This window comes from Triticum aestivum, chromosome 2D, assembly GCF_018294505.1.
Source record: "Triticum aestivum cultivar Chinese Spring chromosome 2D, IWGSC CS RefSeq v2.1, whole genome shotgun sequence".
In the NCBI taxonomy this organism is placed as follows: Eukaryota; Viridiplantae; Streptophyta; class Magnoliopsida; order Poales; family Poaceae; genus Triticum; species Triticum aestivum.
The window spans coordinates 475,005,326-475,025,872 of NC_057799.1; the positions used below are offsets into that span (position 1 = coordinate 475,005,326).

Here is a 20,547-nt window from a genome sequence, read left to right on the forward strand (position 1 = left end):
GTTGGAAGAAAGCGGGGATACCACTCGGGGGCATCCCCAAGCTTAGTTGGTTGCTCATTTTTGGATAATAGCTTGGGACGTCGAGGCATCCCCAAGCTTAGGCTCTTCCATCCTTCCTTCATCCATCGTAAGATAACCCAAAACTTGAAAACTTCAATCACACAAAACTCAGCAAAACCTTCGTGAGATCCGTTAGTATAAGAAAGCAAACCACTGCTATAAGTGCTGTATCAAACCAATTCAATTTTTTTTGTATTATATCTACTGTATTCCAACTTTTCTATGGCAAAAACTCATCAAATAAAACCATAGAGCCATCAAAATAAGCACACAACACAAAGAAAACAGAATATGTCAAAACAGAACAGTCTGTAGCAATCTGACTTTTGCGAATACTTCTGTAAGTCCAAAAATTCTACCAAAATAGGAAAACCAGTGTAATTTGTATATTAGTCTTCTGCAAAACGAATTGGCATTTTATCACGTTCTGGTGATTTTTAACAAAAATTTTCGTGAGCATAAAGTTTCTGTCTTTTTCAACAAGATCAAACAACTATCACCCAAGAAGATCCTATAGGGTTTACTTGGCCCAAACACTAATTAAAACACAAAAAACACAATCATACCAGTAGCATAATTGTGCAAACACACAAGAACAGAAAGCTAAAAGCAAAAATAAATTTTATTCATTGGGTTGCCTCCCAACAAGCGTTATAGTTTTACGCCCTTAGCTAGGCATAAAGCAAGGATCTAAGTTTTGTCTTCCGAAGTTTTGGCAACTTTTGTAAGGGTTTTCTCAAACCCGGGAGGGTCTTTACGCTTCCCAAAATTCTCCGCAAAAGAAACCATCTTAAGATCCAAAATATCCAATCGCTTATTGCAGAGAGTAATAAGATTATTCATGTGATTGATACTACCATTGAGGTGTTTGAGGGGTTCATTATATTTCTGTATTTCAACCATATATTTATGCAAATCACCAAGTTTGTCCAACATCTGAACTCCCTCAGGGGTAAAACAAAACCCTTTCTTTTGAGGAGGAATTCCCAAAATTCCCTCTAAAATTTCATAGGGAGCACAATAAAATTTGCTTTAGCGGCAAAATCCAGAAGTTGTCTATGATGCAAAGCCAATCCTATGTAAAAATTACGAAGCAAAACCTTAGCATCCCCCTTTAAATTGGAAACACGATACGATTCCATAAGCCTATACCAGGCATCTTTTAGATTTTCTCCTTGTCTTTGCTTGAAGTAAAGAACTTCAAAATCTGGTGACAAAGGAGGAGTAGGGATGCTAGCCATTGGGACGAGAGACAAGAGATCGGCGAAAACGAGAGGCGAATAAAACGGCAAATTTTTGTGAAGTTGGGGAGAGGAAAACGAGAGGCTAATGGAAAATAATGTAAATTGCGAGGAGATGAGATTTGTGATTAGGAACCTGGTATATCTTGAAGATCCTCCCCGGCAACGGCGCAGAAATGGCACGGAGCCGGGAGACTATCTTGACTTGATTCTCCCCGGAAACGGCGCCAGAAATTCCTTTTGATGTCGCTTGAAGCTACGTCGGTATTTGCCCAAAGAGGAAGGGATGATGCAGCACAACAGCGGTAGGTATTTCCCTTAGATATGAAACCAAGGTTATCGAACCAGTAGGAGTACCAAGCAACACAACGTAAACAGCCCCTGCACACAAATAACAACACCTCGCAACCCGACGTGTTAAAGGGGTTGTCAATCCCTTTCGTGTAACGGCGCCAGAAATTGCGTGTTGACGGGAGAAAGTTGTAATAGATTGAATAAATAGATCGCAAATAAAATAAAGTGCAGCAAAGTATTTTTGTATTTTTGGTTTAATAGATTTGAATAAAAAGTGCAAATAAAATAGATCGCAAAGCAAATATATGAGAAAGAAGACCCGGGGGCCGTAGATTTCACTAGTGGCTTCTCTCGAGAAAGATAGCAAATGATGGGTAAACAAATTACTGTTGGGCAATTGATAGAACGTTAAATAATTATGATGATATCCAGGCAATGATCATTACATAGGCATCACATCCAAGATTAGTAGACCGACTCCTGCCTGCATCAACTACTATTACTCCACACATCGACCGTTATCCAGCATGCATCTAGTGTCACTACAAGAAATATGTCAACTTGTGACCTTGACTATTGGTCACTGAATGGTCATTATTTTCCATTTGTGACCTTTTTGTGACCAAAAACAGATGATCAAAATCTGGCAGTCGTAAACTGAAATTAACGACCTTCTCTGTGAGAAGGTCGTAGACGTTTACGACTAAAATATGCCTACTGTTTTGTTTTAGTCATTAGCAGCCTCCCCAGTCCACGTAGGCATCCGACGTGGCAATCTGATGTGGCACAAGAATCAGCCCGGTCCAATTCAGTGTTTATATGGGCCGAGCCCATTAATTCAGCCTTTTTAATATTTATTTTTCCTATTAATTTTTGCTAGCTACATGGGCTGGCCCAGCAATTCGGCCTTTTTATTTCTAGATGCGGCCTTTTACAGCGTATGATCTTTTATTTTTTGCCATTTTATTTTCCACTATTTTACATTTGTCCCAAATATGATAATATCATACACTGGTCCCACACGTCAGAAATTTCAAATGTGCTCAAATTATTTTGATAAGTGGGTCGCATGAGTCATGTTTCCATTGCACACATTTTCAAATCACATACATAATTACTAGTTCATATGAAACAGAAATTGTAATTCTGAAACATACATGAAATTCACAAACAGAGAGAAGATACATTAATTCACATACATAATTACTATTTCATTCACAAACAGAGAGAAGATACATTAAATTCCCAGATAACCCAGCTATTATTACATAACTTGCTATATAAGAATGTCTTGGAGCTTCTTTGAACATCTTTCGTCTTGAATTTACTCAAAATATCTGCCAACAAGAAAACAGAACAGCAAGGATAGGGTGAATAACAACAACAACAGGTGATGGGGTGCTATTCCATCTAAACAAGAGACTAAACCCAACAAGCTAGATTCATTCAGCATCATCAACAATTCAGTAAAGTACTGCAATTTAGAACTGATGAGAAAAAACAACTACACGACTTCATAACTGAACATATTCAAGTAAAAATTGTACAAGTTACATTCCAGTAAACAAACTGTACAAGTTGACGATTCCCTGTTGCATATACATATCACTTATGTCATGTTTGGGGGTTCAGAATGTACACAACATGTTTATGGTAGATGAACTGCAGCTGCTAGGAATAGTAAAGCAAAGATGTATTGCCACTAATCAGCAAAAACATAACATTTTCTCAGAGTTAATGATAGCACATGGATAAAGATGGAAACAAAAAATATTTCTAATCTTGGAACCCAACATAGCAAATCAAAACGAGAGAGGGGCAGAGGTGGCGTGGAGGAGAAAGGACCTTGAGCTGCCGCTCCTCTCCATGGCTGTGTGTCACCCTCCATCTCCTGACTATGATCATCAACATCTACTACTAACAACTCCCTGTGCAATCCTACATTGCAGTAAAAATTCCTCGCCCTCCATTTACTCGCTTTACAGTACTCCTAATGCTTGGAGTAGTTCAAGCAGTACTGCAGTAAAACTACTCCTAATGCTATAGCAGTTAACAGCAAGGGAAATTACTGTGATGTTCAAAATTTACAGTAAACACTCCACTCCACTGAATATTACTGAAATTTAATAGAATTTAACTAAGGTTTTTCAGTTTCAGAATATGAAAGTCAGAAAATAAGCTTGCAAGCAAGTTTATGTAAGTAATGCACATTGGAGTACAATACTTCTACGAATTTCTGCAAATAATTCATGATTTTCTAACTACTCCAAGATGTCCAGTTAATTAACTAGAAAAGTAACTAAACTTGCAAATTGAGAAAATCTTGTTAGACCACTTGCAATATCTTCGGTGATAGTACATGTTCAGAACAAACACTTACAATATCTACTGCAAGAACTTGTTTACTCCTGCATATTTGCTTGCATGTTCAGAATCTGCAAATATTCAGAAGCATGTTCAAAATACTTACTGAAAAGTACTGTTAAATGTTGAAAAGTTAAATCTTGTTCAATCTTGTTAAATACTCCAAGAAAAATTACTCTGCACAAATACAGTTCAATCTTGTTAAATACTATAAGCAAAATTACTGGAGTACTGGAGTACTACAATTTAAATGTAATCCAAGCAAATTGAGAAGTTAACAGTACTGCTGCTAACTTGGAGTAGCTTTGACTATGTACAGAGCAAGATGGAGGGTCTAGCTTACTGCTGCTACTCCACATATCTAATTTTACTTAACAGAGCAAGATGGAGTAACCCAAAAAAATTAACAGAGCAAGCAAATGTACTGTAAATGGCAGTTCACCAGAGATTTTCAAGTTAAAAATACTCCCAGGGGTAAACAGCAATGACATGGACGAAGTAAAGGATGGATGTTGTAAATTAATCCAGTAATTCTTTTTTGTTCTCATATTTTTCACCCTCTAGACACTGCCTAGAGCGCATACAAGATGACAAAGTTAATTTTGCATAAAACATATGGATTCTTATCTTCTTCGGTAAGGGGGGCACATTTACAGCTAATTTATTATATTATTAAAAAGTAACCACGTATAGATGTCTCCATACCCCATATGATTTCTAGACTGCCATGCAAAGCAATGAGTTGAGTCCAATTCCTACACGGCCATGTACCTGTAAAAAAAGAAAACTACGCCTATCTATGACATACGTTCCCAAACAGCCTAGCAAAGCGAGGCAAACAAGCTGTGGATCCTAATTATAATGGCCGAGAACTAACAAAATTTTCTCACGTAATATGTGAAACACGCACATATTCGTTTGCACATCCAAAGTGTGTCACGTACTGGAGATGCCTCTGACCGAGAAGTGCAAATTAGAATCACGTATGGAAGGACACTTCCATCAGCATGTTTGCTATTCAAAAAAAATCATCACGTTTGTTGCACTGACACACAATCAGTTTCCAATTATATCTCAAAACCAATCAACACAAGCTAGCCACGCTACACACCCCAGCTAATTGCAACTTGGCGTTGTAAGCAATAATCGGCAAGCCTTTGCTCTGCCTCAGGCCTCAGTCGACAGAACAAAACAAGGCAGGTGATACTGCAGAAAGCAAAGCTGCCTTGCGGTTTTAAAAAAATTACTATCACGAACGGGATGGAGTCGCCTCAAAACAGATGCCATTATTGGCACACTGATTAATAAGAATGGAAGCAGCAGGTGGAGAAATCAATTTTTGAAACTTGTTTCTCCTAACTTGCAATACTGCAATATGGCATCATGTCAACTATTTACATAAAGGAAAGAGAAATAGACAGATTGTGCAGCTACCCTACTAATGTGCAGGAAAGAAATGGTGACTGAATAATGTGTTGCACTACACATGCTAGTTTGCAGAACAGTCCCACGCCTATTACATTACTAGAGCAATTTCATTACTAGAGCCTCTGCTTGGAGATAAAAAAATGAGCCGATTGTAATGTATTTGAATCAAGATCCTTTCAGAAACTAGCTAGTATGAAGAGGAAAATCAAGCAAAACTGTCACAGGTCTTGAGCGCTTCAGATCCTAGCGGCTGGCTACTTTAACCGTATTTATTACAAGTAAAAAAACACAGCAGAAATCCTAGACAGTGAAGAACATATTCAGCACGCACGCTGATTAATCACTTGACAGACAATGCAATGCACTACAACACAAGCAGCAGGTAGCTAGAAGTTAACAAGACAATAAATAAATCCTTGACAGTGGAGAACATATTCAGCACGCACGCTCGCTGATTAATCACTTACGCAAAATGAATAGATATCTCCTTTCTCCATGGAGAGGGCGGACCCGAGACCTTGGAATAGATCCCTGATTGAATGAACAACGCAATACAGAGCCAGAGCGGAGAGCTGGAGACGAACGGCCTGGCTGGTGGGCGCACTGGAGAAGAGAGCTGCTACTGCAAGCTGGAGAGACACTGGATAGAAGAATTTCAAGATCGATCTTAACTCGCGGGAACAAGCACGGACCTAAAATCGATGGAGCCGGGATATACCTCGGGTGCCGAGCGGAGCGACACCGTGGGGGTGCTGCTGGAGTCGATTGAGCCCGACAGCGAACAGAGACGGCGGGAGGACACGTTGACGGAGACGGAGCTCTGTCCGCGAAGCAGACGAAGCAGGGGAGGCCATGGCGAGGAGGCAAACGTGGGCGGCGCTTGGACTTGGGCGAGGCTTCGGCCCAGCGGCGCAGGAACGACCAGGAGGGACTTCGCATCGGGGCGGCGCGCTGCAAGGTCGGGGACACGAGCGTCCATGGCGGCGAAGTGCACTGTTTGAGACAGAGAGAGAAATTGAGATGTGTGAGAGAGAGAAAGGAGGAAGAAAGAGAGCACGGGAAGAAGAGAATAGAGAAGAAGGGTGGCACTCATCTGCTGGCTCCGGCAAGCTGTGGCTGGTGGTCGCCGGCGGCGGCGTGCAAAAACACAGGAGGAGCTCCTCTCGTGGGGCTCGGGCGCGGGGAATCGTGGGAGGAGGCTGCGAGGACGGGCGCACTCGGGCGCTCGCTCGATCTCCTCGGGCGTAGAGTTGGCCGGAAGATGCGGAGAGGGGAGGGAGGGACGAGGTCGGCGGTGGTGGGTGAGGAGGACGGCAAGGTCGGCGGTGGGTGGGAGAGGACTGGATCGGGAGGGGCGGGTACGGGGAGGAGGTGGCGGCGGCGGCGGGGACATTGGGAGCAGGGAGGAGGGGTGCGATGGGGATCTGATCTAGGATTTGGGCTGCGGGGGGAGGGGTATCTCCTTTTTTCTGTAGATAGATGGATGGACGGATGTGGAGATATGTATGTATGGATGGCTGGATGGGCGCCATGTCATCGATCCGTGGGAAGAGTTTTGATTGGTTCAGAAAATCAGTGATCTAAAATAGTTTTCAAGCACAAAAAATAGAGGGATTTTGTGAAGTAGCTATCAAAACTATTTTGCAAAAAGGCATCACACAAATTTTCACTCAAGTTAGACCACATTTTATGGATGAGCACCATTTTCTATGCATTTCTTATTTTCTATCTATTTTTAATCATTTTTTCGAGTGCCCGAAATGAGGTTTTTTCATGAAGGACCTACCATATATTTGTTGCAAAATTGTACCAAATCAATTTTCTAAAATACTAGGACAAATTTAATGCACAATTGACCAAATGGTTGGGTGTAAAAAGTTTTGATCCACCTCTCGTGAAAAAGACAAATTCCCGCCGATTCAGCTGTAGTGGGTCAAATTCGAACTATAGCTACCTCGTAGTTTGCTCTTTATTTTTTCCAAAAATCATTTCTAGGTACATAAGTATCTATTTAATCAGAGAAACACCAAAAAAATTCCAAGATTCAACCACTAGCTAGGAACGGTCAAGCCCGCCGTTTTGACCGCATTTTGAAACGGGCATAAAAAATTTAAAAAAAATTAAAAAATTGGAAAACCTTCACATTGTGTCATCATATGTGACCATGTTTTCAGGAAAAATAGTAAACTTGTAATACGGCAATTATTTTAAAAAAGTGTTCTCAGAAATGAGCTATCATGCGTGAAGATTCATGGCTTTCAAGCCAAATGATCAATCTTATGGCCACATTCTTGGAATAGTTTGTTCAAATGATCTCATATTGTGCACAAGGGTGCATCTTGGAATTTCAAACAATGTTGCCTAAGGGAGTTTTCATTTTCTTTGCACGGAAAATTCATTTTCCATTTTTCGAGTGCCCGAAATGAGGTTTTTTTGTGAAGGACCTACCATATATTTGTTGCAAAATTGTACCAAATCAATTTTCTAAAATACTAGGACATATTTAATGCACAATTGACCAAATGGTTGGGTGTAAAGTTTTGATCCACCTCTCGTGAAAAAGACAAATTCCCGCCGATTCAGTTGGAAGCGGGTCAAATTTGAACTGTAGCTACCTCGTAGTTTGCTCTTTATTTTTTCCAAAAATCATTTCTAGGTACATAAGTATCTATTTAATCAGAGAAATACCAAAAAAATTCCAAGATTCAACCACTAGCTAGGAACGGTCAAGCCCGCCGTTTTGACCGCATTTTGAAACGGGCATAAAAAATAAAAAAATAAAAAAAATGGAAAACCTTCGCATTGTGTCATTATATGTGACCATGTTTCCAGGAAAAATAATAAACTTGTAATACGGCAATTATTTTTAAAAAAGTGTTCTCAGAAATGAGCTATCATGCGTGAAGATTCATGGCTTTCAAGCCAAATGATCAATCTTATGGCCACATTCTTGGCATAGTTTGTTCAAATGATCTCATATTGTGCACAAGGGTGCACCTTGGAATTCCAAACAATGTTGCCTAAGGGAGTTTTCATTTTCTTTGTACGGAAAATACATTTTCCATTTTCCGAGTGCCCGAAATGAGTTTTTTTTTGAAGGACCTACCATATATTTGTTGCAAAATTGGACCAAATCAATTTTCTAAAATACTAGGCCATATTTAATGCACAATTGACAAAATGGTTGGGTGTAAAAAGTTTTGATCCACCTCTCGTGAAAAAGACAAATTCCCGCCGATTCAGCTGGAAGCGGATCAAATTTGAACTGCAGCTGCCTCATAGTTTACTATTTATTTTTTTACAAAAATCATTTATAGTTACATAAGTACCTATTTAATCATAAATACATGGTTTGGTGGCGATACGTCGAGGTTTGGACGGTGGCCGAGGGCCCAAACTCTAGAGCGCGTAAACTCGCATGCCCGCCGCGTGGTCACCGCGTGACCGTGGTGTTGGCATGTGTTCTGGGCGGCCTAGGCATGTCTAGTGGGTTGGGCACTCCCCAGGTAGGTGCTAGGAAGAAAATCACAACATAAGTTCTCACGAGGAGACCGATCGATGCTCAAACATGAATAAGTAGCCAAGTGTTTGATTAGCGGTACAGGAATCCACATGGCTAATGGGCGTGAGTTTTGGCTGAGGATGATCAGTTACTAAGAAGACCGTCTTCACAAATTTTCAGCTCAAAAGGAGGAGCCTAGGTGGTACTTGCTTTGCAAAGTACCACACTGGACATAAATACGAATGTTGAAGCTGGGCTCAAAATAATGAATGGATTGAGCTGGCATTTGGTGGAGGATGGTTATTTGGGCATAGGAAAGCACTGCCGAAAATGGATACCATTTGGACATGCCAAAGTGGTACTTCCTTCACAAAGTGTTTTTCTGAACAGAATAGGAAAACGAATATTTTTGAATTATTTTTGAACTAGGCAAGGAAGGTTTTTTACATATTTGACGAAGATATGACCCAAAGAATTTATGAGATTTTTTTGGGAATTTTGGGAATGACAGAAATATAGGTTGCTTCACAACCTAGGGCAAAAACTGCCACATCGACATGACACATAGGCAAAACTGATGAGGTGACGCCTAGTCATAGCAACCCACCACAATTTACAAGGTTATGACCATCTATATTGGTCATGATCAGCTAGAAATAAGGCAGCGGACTAGTGCTATCTGCTTTATGACCATATCATGTAAGGAAATTACGACCTTTCTGACCAAAATGGTCGTTATAGTTTAGGGTTTGGAGCCCCCCGAACAGCTTTTGACCAATTGGTCTAAAATGGTCATAGATCTATGACCAATTCTTCCAGGGTCACTGACAAAAGGTCACTAGTTAACATATTTCTTGTAGTGTGTATTAAGTTCATGGGAAAACGGAGTAATGCAATAAGAACGATGACATGATGTAGACCAGATCTATCTATGTAGATATAGACCCCATCGTTTTATCCTTAGTAGCAACGATACATACATGTCGTTTCCCTTTCTGTCACTGGGATCAAGCACCGTAAGATCGAACCCACTACCGTGCACCTCTTCCCATTGCAAGATAAATAGATCAAGTTGGCCGAACAAAACCCAAATATCGGAGAAGAAATACGAGGCTATAAGAGATCATGCATATAATAGATCAAAGAAACTCAAATAACTTTCATGGATATAAAAAGATATGACTGATCATAAACTCAAAGTTCATCAGATACCAAGAAACACACCGCAAAAAGAGTTACATCATATGGATCTCCAAGAGACCATTGTATCGAGAATTTAGTGAGAGAGAGAAAGCCATCTAGCTACTAACTACGGAGAGGCACCAATGGAGGTGGTGAACCCCATCCGAGATGTGTCTAGATTGGATCTGGTGGTTCTGGACTCTGCGGCGGCTGGATGAATATTTCGTCGACTCCCCTAGGGTTCTGGGATTTTTGGGGTATTTATAGAGCAAAGAGGCGGTCTGGGGGCACCCGAGGTGGGAACAACCCACCAGGGCGCGCCTGGGCCTCCTGGCACCCTGGTGGGTTGTCCCCTCCTTGGGACTTCCCCCAGGTGCAACCAGGGCCCGTTGTGTTCCTTCTGGCCCATAAAAATTCTCCGTGGAGTTTCGTGGCATTTGGACTTCGTCTGATATTGATTTCCTGCGATGTAAAAAACATGGGAAAAAACAGCAACTGGCACTTGGCACTATATCAATAGGTTAGTACCAAAAAATGATATAAAATGATTATAAAACATCCAAGATTGATAATAAAACAACATGGAACAATCAAAAATTATAGATACATTGGAGACGTATCATTCACGTGCGCACACAATGATACAATAGCCTGTTTGTATTATATCTGTTTGCCCATGATATGAATGATGTCATACTATGTTCATCCTACTTTAAACCATGTCTCTTTATTCTTAGATGTCAACGAATGTGAGGAAATAGACAATACGGTAGGCATGCTACATGGACATATGTTCCGAAAGTGATTTTATTATGTAGTTGGCACTACAATACATGCTAATGTATTACAGTAGTTCACCAAAATAAGTTATGTATAAACGTGAAACCTACTATGTTTGTTTTTGTCTCATTAGTAACTTATCTTGTACACTAATCTATAAGTTCAAACTTTCAGCAAGCTATGGAACAAATGATTGACCAACCACAACCACATGAAGGTGACGAGGCTACCACAGGCACAATGTCTCCTCTTGCTGCAGTGCGTCAGTATCTCTCCACTAACAGTGCAAAAAGCACCTTCCTGTGTAATTCTGGGTTGGTTGTCAAGGTAACCTCGTCGAAATCACCTACTGAACAAAATCTTCCGGCTAGACAGAGTGATATATCTGTGCTCCAAACACAAGTCCAATCCCTAATGGACGTTGTTTCCGAAACAAGAATAGTGGTTGACAAATGTTGTGAAGATATGAATGGTTTTAAAACCAGACTATCAGACATTTGATTCGTTGTTCAAGAGCGATGGCGGAAAAAGGGGAAGATCGTGCTGCTCCATCAAATTCTACAGCCTGAAACATTAGCACTCAGGTCAAATGATCTGTGCTTCTATACATCTGATGGTGCTTTTATCTGCAAGGACTGTAAACTTTATGCCAACAGGCCTTTTGTTGTATGGTTGGAATATATTTTGTTGTGATACGACATTTATGATGCTGCCAAAGGCTGCAGTAATTACGATGCTATTTTTGTATAGTGTAGGTTTATCTTAGTAATGTATTCGACCGAAAGCTTCGTAGGAGCCCAACATTGCCAACATTCATCGGGCCCATTCCAATTGGGCTAAAAATGATTATCGGCAGAAATTTTCATGTAGCCCACTAAAAATATCTGGGCCTAAATCAGCATAAGCTTTCATATTTTTCTGGTAGGCATGTGCCCATAGTGGGCCTTTAACAGGCCTAAAAATAATTTGGGCCCTCAGTAATAATAGGCCGTTTACAGGTGTAAATGTCTCGAGCCCATAAAAACATGGGATTTTAATAGGCCGAAAGTGAGATTGGGCCCTGATTGTGCCAAATAACCCACTGGTCTTAGCAGGTTAAAATGGCGGATCGTCCACGGGCCGAAATTCAGACGGGCCGTAAATGCGCCGACCGACTACATGGGCCTTTAACAGGCCGGAAGTTTGGTCGGGCTTGATTACTGTCATTTTTATATGGGCCGTTAGTAGGCCCGATGTGACGTTGGGCACATATGGCCCATGGATTTCGTCCGACATTAACAGGCCGAAAGTCACAACAGGCTGAAAGTGGTCCAAATCTATAGTGGGCCTCTAACAGGCCGAATGTCGGACATGGCCGAATATGACCCAAATCCTTCACGGTCGTTTATGGGCCAAAAGTTTCAATGGCCTATAAATGGGCCCAAATGAAGCAGGACCTTTAACAGGTCAAAAACACACCGGGCCGTAATTCGGCCCAAATACTGAGCGGACTGTTAACGGGCCAGAAGTGACCATGGGCCGCGATGATGACAAGTTTAGGACGGGCGCTGACGGGCCGATTTGACACTAGCCGTACAGGCGTTAACTGAGAATGTTGGGCCTTTAGCTGGGCCGGCCCATTATTGTCTGCAAAATCTTGTGGGCCTTCAGCTGGACTGGCCCATTATGGTCCGCTAAATCTTGTGGGCCTTTAGTTGGGCCGGCCCATTTAATCTTTATGGGCCACTTTTGGGCCGGTCCATGTGGTTCCGTTAGCCAATGAGAATTTTACACGTGGAAAATCGGCATTGGTCGTGGCTGTTAGCGGGTTATCGGATCCAAAACCGGACCGATAGCATAACAGCGACCCGTTACGGTGGATGCCACGTGTCGGTCACCCTTGACGAAAGCACTTCCATGACGCGGCATTTATCGTCATGGAAGTGGACACTTCCGTGATGATAATTTTGGTAATGTCATGGAACACTTCTACGATAGCATAGGTATGACTATCTTGATTCTGTCATAAAATTGTCATGGATGTACATGAATGACAGAAAACGTGACCTACTTGACAAACACGTATCATCACGAAAGTGTATTTTTTTGTAGTGTAGATCTGTTTTGTCCTGTGGGTTAATCGTGATCTTGGTTGGTATGATTGTATATTTTATTTATGGTGCTGTCCTACGATGCCCTCCGTTCTCATGCAAACGTGAGGGGGCCCCGCTGTAGGGTGTTGCAATATGTTCATGGTTCGCTTATGGTGGGTTGTGAGAGTGACAGAAGCTTAAAGCCGAGTAAGTGGGGTATGACGTATGGGAGTAAAGAGGACTTGATACTTAATGCTATGGTTGGGTTTCACGACCTTAATGATCTTTAGTAGTTGTGCATGCTTGCTAGGGGCCCAACCATAAGTGCATATGATCCAAGTAGAGAAAGTATGTTAGCTCATGCCTCTCCCTCATATAAAATTACAAGAATGGTTACTGGTACTTGTTATCGATTGCCTAGGGACAAATAACTTTCTTGCTGACACAAACCCTTTTACTAAACACCTAACTTTTACTATCTTGCAAAGTACTTCTAGTTTTATTCTTGCAAAGTAGTTCTAGCATCACTCCTACAAACTAGTTTCATACTTGTTTTCGGTAAAGCAAACGTCAAGTGTGCGTAGAGTTGTATCAGTGGTCGATAGAACTTGAGGGAATATTTGTTCTACCTTTAGCTCCTCGTTGGGTTTGACACTGTTATTTATCGAAAAAGGCTACAAACAATCCCCTATACTTGTGGGTTATCAGTCCTTTCTAGAGGAGTTTCTCTCAAAAGAAGTGAGTGGGAGGAAAGAAGAACTTGATAAGGTAGTTGTACCTTCTCTCGAATTAGAAAGTCGATCATCACAGAAATCAGTTCCAGTGATGCCTACACCAATTAGTGAGGAAGTTAATGACGATGATCATGAAACTTCAGATCAAGTTACTACCGAACCTCGTAGCTCAACCAGAGTACGTTCCGCACCAGAGTGGTACGAAAATCCTATTCTGGAAGTCATGTTACTAGACCATGACGAACCTACGAACTTTGAGGAAGCGATGATGATCTCAGATTCCGCAAAATGGCTTGAGGCCATGAAATCTGAGATAGGATCCATGTATGAGAACAAAGTATGGACTTTGGTTGACTTGCCCGATGATCGGCAAGCCATAGAGAATAAATGGGTCTTCAAGAGGAAGACGGACGCTGATGGTAGTGTTACTATCTACAAAGCTTGACTTGTCGGAAAAGGTTTTTGACAAGTTCAAGGTGTTGACTACGATGAGGATTTCTAACTCGTATCGATGCTTAAAGTCTGTCCGAATCATGTTAGCAATTGCCGCAATTTATGAAATCTGGCAAATGGATGTCAAAACTGCATTCCTTAATGTATTTATTAAAGAAGAATTGTATACGATGCAACCAGAAGGTTTTTTCAATCCTAAAGGTGCTAACAAAGTGTGAAAGCTCCAGCGATCCATCTATGGACTGGTGCAAGCATCTCAGAGTTGGAATATACGCTTTGATGAGTTGATCAAAGCATATAGTTTTATGCAGACTTGAAGTGAAGCCTGTATTTACAAGAAAGTGAGTGGGAGCACTAGAGCCTTTCTGATAAGTATATGTGAATGACATATTATTGATCGAAAATGATATAGAATTTTTTGGAAAGCATAAAGGAGTGTTTGAAAGGAGTTTTCAAAGAAAGACCTCGGTGAAGCTGCTTACATATTTGGCATCAAGATCTATAGAGATAGATCAAGACGCTTGATAAGATTTTTCAATGAGTACATACCTTGACAAGATTTTGAAGTAATTCAAAATGTAACAGTCAAAGAAGGAGTTCTTGCCTGTATTGCAAGTTGTAAAGTTGAGTAAGACTCAAAACCCGACCACGGCAGAAAATAGAAAGAGAATGAAAGTCATTCCCTATGCCTCAGCCATAGGTTCTATAAAGTATGCTATGCTGTGTACCAGACCTATTGTGTACCTTGCGATGAGTTTGGCAAGGGGGTACGATAGTGATCCAGGAGTGGATCACTGGACAGCGGTCAAAGTTATCCTTAGTTAACTAAGAGGACTAAGGAAATATTTCTCGGTTATGGAGGTGATAAAGAGTTCGTCGTAAAGAGTTACGTAGATGCAAGCTTTTACACCGATCCGGATGATTCCGAGTCTCAATTTGGATACATATTGAAAGTGGGATCAATTAGCTAGAGTAGCTCCATGCAGAGCATTGTAGACATAGAAAATTTGCAAAATACATACGGCTCTGAATGTGGCAGACCTGTTGACTAAACTTCTCTCACAAGCAAAACATGATCACACCATAGTACTCTTTGGGTGTTAATCACATAGCGATGTGAACTAGATTATTGACTCTACTAAACCCTTTGGGTGTTAGTCACATGGCGATGTGAACTAATCACATAAAGATGTGAACTATTGGTGTTAAATCACATGACGATGTGAACTAGATTATTGACTCTAGTGCAAGTGGGAGACTGAAGGAAATATGCCCTAGAGGCAATAATAAAGTTTTTATTTATATTTCCTTATATCATGATAAATGTTTATTATTTATGCTAGAATTGTATTAACCGAAATATTGATACATGTGTGGATACATAGACAAAACACAGTGTCCCTAGTAAGCCTCTACTAGACTAGCTCGTTAATCAAAGATGGTTAAGTTTCCTAACCATAGACATCTGTTGTCATTTGATGAACGGAATCACATCATTAGGAGAATGATGTGATGGACAAGACCCATCTGTTAGCTTAGCATAATGATCGTTAAGTTTTATTGCTATTGCTTTCTTCATGGCATATACATATTCCTTTGACTATGAGATTATGCAACTTCCGGATACCGGAGGAATACCTTGTGTGCTATGAAATGTCACAACGTAACTGGGTGATTATAAAGATGCTCTACAGGTATCTCCGATGGTATTTTTTGGGTTGGCATAGATCGAGATTAGGATTTGACACTCTGAGTATCAGAGAGGTATCTCTGGGCCCTCTCGGTAATGAACATCATAATAAGCCTTGCAAGCAATGTAACTAATTAGTTAGTTACGGGATGATGCATTATGGAACGAGTAAAGAGACTTGCCAGTAATGAGATTGAACTAGGTATGAAGATACCACGATCGAATCTCAGGCAAGTAACATACCGATGACAAAGGGAATAACGTATGTTGTCATTGCGGTTTGACCGATAAAGATCTTCGTAGAATATGTAGGAACCAATATGAGCATTTAGGTTCCGCTATTGTTTATTGACCAGAGATGTGTCTCGGTCATGTCTACATAGTTCTCGACCTGTAGGGTCCACAGGCTTAATGTTCGATGACAATTTGTATTATGAGTTATGTGTTTTGGTGACCGAAGATTGTTTGGAGTCCCGGATGAGATCACATACATGATGAGGAGTCTCAAAATAGTCGAGAGGTAAAGATTGATATATTGGACGATGGTATTCGGACACCGGAATGGTTCCGGATCGTTTCAGGTATTTTTTGGAGTACCGGGAGGTTACAGGAACCCCCCGGGGGAAGTAATGGGCCACTATGGTCCATAGGGGAGAGAGAGGGGAGCCCACAAGGGGTGGCGCGCGCCCCCCATGGGCTCTCCGAATTGGACAAGGGGAAGGTGGCGTGGCTCCCTTTCCTTCCCCCTCTCCCTCTCTTTCCCTCTTTCCCCCTCCATGAGAAGGAATAGGAGGGGGGCCGAATCCTACTAGAACTAGGAGTCCTAGTAGGACTCGCCCCTCTTGGCGTGCCCCCTAGGGCCGGCCTCCTCCCTCTCCCTCCTTTATATACGTGCACTACTGTAGGTTGCTGCTAACGCGACACTACGATCAGAGACCCTTCGACGAAACTGTGTGCGATGCCATAATCGCAAACGGTGGTGTAAAAAATGTCAAAAAAGGTGCAAAACGTTTGCGATGGAGGATGCATCAAACACCGTTCAGATTTTAGTTGCTTGTGCGATTCAGGGCATACGGTTCAGTTCAATTAACCGTTTTCGATGAGGAGGAACAAAACAAACGGGCAGCCAGATGAAGGTGTGTGCGATGTACAGCATACGGTTCACTCGGATGAACTATTTGTGGTTAGGCTACACAAAAGAAATGGTCAGCCAGATGAAGATGTGTGCGATGTACGGCATGCGGTTCACTCGGATGAACTGTTTGCGTTGAGACAAGAGAACAGAAAAGGTTCAACTTAACAAGACGTGTGTCTTGTGCGATGGGATTGCATACAGAACAAGAACACACACACACACACACACACACATATGTATATACATACATACACACTTATAAGGACATGCTTGCATAACCAAATTAAACATCCACTTACATAGGTGGCTACTACAACCATGGCATTTGCACACACCAAAGTGAACTATTACATGCATAATTACATCGGTGGCTACTACACACATGACATTTCCACACACCAATAAAGTAAACTATATATTACATGCATGATTAACTAGCATAAACGATCATCATCTACTTCTTGTGACGCTTGCTCTGCTTGTGGCTCGATCCGGGCTCATCGATTTGGGTAAGGAGGCACTTCCTCATGTCAACTATCCGCCTGTGCATCTCGTAGCATGTGTACACGCTCTTGGCCGCGGACCTGGGGTGAGGTTCATCCAGTTGCCGCATCCAGGCCCTGTGCCAGGATAGGGGGCTTGTTCTTTGGGCATCCTGCTTCATCTTTTTGTAGTAGGGGTCGAAGATGGCCGAGGCGAGTTCGACCAGGGAGTCCTTCTTCGTGCTGCCCCAGACCCTATAGAGGTCACGGATTTCGACAAGGTTCTTGCAGGCCAAGCCCGTAACACTGAGCGCTTTTGAATCATCGGTGGTTTCCACCGTGGCGAACTTGTAGTCGGTGCTGTTGACAAACCTGTTGAAACGGTCGCAAGGCTCTGTGGCCATGTAGTAGTGGTAGATGAGAACATGATGGCGCACGCACAACTGGGCAACGGCAACCTTCTGATCTATGACGGGACGACCGACGGCGTACTGGAGGTCGATGCCGACCACCTTGTACTTGTCTCTAGCAAGCAACTGCTCAACGTTGTTGATGTAGTCGTCCACCACAGTCGGGTCGATGCTGTACACCACCGAGAGATCCGTCTCCCTTGCGTGGGTCTCCACTCTATGCTCGCTGAACTCCATTGGAGTGCCGCTGGACATCCCCTCTCTATGTGTCGTCGTGGGTGTGCTTGTTGTGTTGTGGGGCGCGATCGAAAGGTTGAAGAGACTAAGGTTATAATGGCCGCGGGAATTAAAGGGGAAGCCGGACGGCCAGGAATATCGGCAGGCCCTGATGGCAGTTCTAATTTGCAGCACGTAACTCCATCGTGCCGCACATAACTGCATCGCGTGGCAATGCGCGCAGCGCAGCCGCATGCATACGGGGCCCCCGACGTGATCGTGCGCACTCCCAACCGTTGGCAGAGCACACGCGGAGGGACGCGAGCAGAGCTCTCTGCGGTCGCCTCAACGGCGAGCAACCATATATATATATATATATATGCATATAGCAGTTGAACATGCAAGTAAAAGTTGTCCACAAGCCGAGCACGCCGACGGACGCGAGCAGAGCGCACTGAAGTAGCACAAAGTTTGTGGAGGAGCAACTCCACCTTGCTGCTACAACGTGTACAGCACAAGTGTTGAAGGAACAGCTTCAACGTGCTGCGCTAGATATCGCTCTAGAGGCGAATGTAGGTTGATAGGGCAGCAAGAGTTCAATCCAGAACTCCTAGGGCACAAGATCTACTCCAAGATCTTAGATAAGAACAACAAGTTCTATTATAGGTAGGGGTACATTTCTGCCTCCAAAGTAGAGGCGAGGACCTCTATTTATAGGGCTGTGGGAAGCCTTCACATACTTCTACTTATAGCTGGAATACTCTATAAAACATTATGTAAGTTTCACCATTCTACTCATAGCTACTCACAACTAGAAGACTCTAGAAAACAGTAGGTAGGATAGAAAAGAAAAGGAAAGAAATACTACACTAGAGTGCAAGCATCTAGAAGTAGCCAAACAGATTTGGCATGTGTTTTCTTTCTTCTCATCTAGTGTTCCTCATCATTCTCCCCTGGTTGTTTGGAACTCGCCCTCGAGTTATCTTCATAGAGCGCTTCTTCTGAATGGTAGAGAGTCAAGTCCACAACATTGAAAGTGTTGGAGATACCCATGTCACTTGGAAGATCTATCACATAAGCATTATCATTTATCTTCCTCATGATAGAGAAGGGCCCATACCTTCGCTGCCTAAGTTTCCCTTTAACACCTAAAGGCAGCCTCTCTTTTCGGAGGTAGACCATCACCTTATCACCGACTTGGAATGATTTTGGCCTCCTTTTGCAATCAGCAAGTTGTTTATATTTCTGATTTTGTGCTTCCAAAGCGCCGCGAATCTCTTCAAATAACTCGGTGTAATTATCAGCAAAGGACAATGCTGATTTTGAGTTTCCCCTTGATGGCAGCTTCACCAGGTCCACCACATGTGTTGGAACTTTAGTGTAGACAATGGAAAAAGGGCTCCTTCCTGTGGATCTATGCTTGGAGTTATTGTAGGAGAACTCTGCAAGAGATAAAGCCAAATCCCATTGCCCCTTTCTTTGTCCACAAATGCAACGGATCAGATTACCCAAAAACTTGTTCACCACTTCCGTTTGTCCATCTGTTTGTGGATGAGCAGTGCTAGAAAATTTCAATTCGGTGTTGAATTGCTTCCACAAAGTGAGCCAAAATGCAGCAAGAAACTTGCTATCACGGTCTGAGACAATGGACCTTGGAACTCCATGAAGTGTGACCACTTCTCGAAAAAATAGGTTTGCCACATGATGAGCATCCGTTGTCTTGCGGCATGGGATGAAATGAGCCATCTTAGAGAATCTATCCACGACCACAAATACATCATCACTTCCTCGTCTTGTTCTTGGCAAGCCCAAGACGAAGTCCATACAAATGTCCTCCCATGGAGCAACAGGAACAGGCAAAGGCATGTATAACCCTGTGTTCTGGACTTGGCCTTTGCAGGTCTGACATACGGGGCACCGTTGAGCGAACTTTCCAGCATCTCTCTTTAGTTGTGACCAAAAGTAGCGAGCTTCCAGGTTATCGATAGTCTTGTCCCGTCCAACATGGCCACTAAGATCACTTGAATGGAGCTCTCTAACCAGCTTGTCACGTAGAGAACTTCTTGGAATGCACAAACGATCATTTTTGAAGAGATATCCATCTTGCATCAAATAGTCATCACCTAATGGTTGGCCCCTTGCGTGCTTTACCCAAACATGGCCAAAGTCTTCGTCACCCTCATACAACTCCTTTATTTGACCCATGCCCGGAAGTTCAGCTTCAAAAGAAGTCAAGAGGCATGCACGACGACTCAAAGCATCGGCCACTCTGTTAGTTATTCCAGATTTATGCACGATGAGATAGTTAAACCTCTCAAGATATGCTGCCCATCTTGCTAGCATGCGGTCAACATGCTTTTGATTTCTAAAATGCTTCAAGGATTGATGGTCGCTATAAACAATGAACTCTTTAGGCAGCAAATAGACTTCCCAAGTTTTCAACGCTCTGAAAACGGCGTATAATTCTTGCTGATAGGTACTCCATTTCTGTCTAGCTTCACTTA

General features: G+C 42.3%; 1 protein-coding gene across 8 annotated transcripts; it reads right to left on the minus strand.

Moving 5' to 3' along the window:
• Positions 1 to 2,672: 2,672 nt before the first annotated feature.
• Positions 2,673 to 6,816, minus strand: LOC123053911 (4-O-methyl-glucuronoyl methylesterase 1). Of its 8 annotated transcripts, none has more exons than XR_006425966.1 (4): positions 6,106 to 6,801; positions 5,855 to 6,016; positions 3,441 to 3,635; positions 2,673 to 2,932 (listed from the first exon to the last, which is right to left on the minus strand). XR_006425966.1 is itself a non-coding variant. In XM_044477530.1 (4 exons), exons 1-4 carry the CDS (start codon positions 6,778 to 6,780, stop codon positions 3,998 to 4,000), a joined length of 765 nt encoding a protein of 254 aa, XP_044333465.1. In that variant the 5' UTR covers positions 6,781 to 6,816; the 3' UTR covers positions 3,933 to 3,997. The 8 variants fall into 8 exon arrangements, 5 of the variants coding, with proteins under 5 accessions (XP_044333462.1, XP_044333463.1, XP_044333465.1 ...); XM_044477530.1 differs by lacking the exons at positions 2,673 to 2,932; positions 3,441 to 3,635 and adding an exon at positions 3,933 to 4,030 and having other exon boundaries at positions 6,106 to 6,375; positions 6,481 to 6,816; XM_044477529.1 differs by lacking the exons at positions 2,673 to 2,932; positions 3,441 to 3,635 and adding an exon at positions 3,933 to 4,030 and having other exon boundaries at positions 6,106 to 6,384; positions 6,481 to 6,816.
• Between the last annotated feature and the right edge of the window lie 13,731 nt (positions 6,817 to 20,547).

Excerpts from the sequence above, each read along its gene's own strand:
- LOC123053911 (XM_044477526.1), bottom strand. The coding sequence starts at position 6,780 with ATGTCCCCGCCGCCGCCGCCACCTCCTCCCCGTACCCGCCCCTCCCGA. Across the intron at positions 6,017-6,105 it reads CGCTCCGCTCGGCACCCGAG|CTTGCAGTAGCAGCTCTCTT; the intron begins GTATATCCCGGC and ends GTGTCTCTCCAG. Across the intron at positions 4,031-5,854 it reads GAGATATCTATTCATTTTGC|ATTCTGAACATGCAAGCAAA; the intron begins GTAAGTGATTAA and ends GAATATTTGCAG.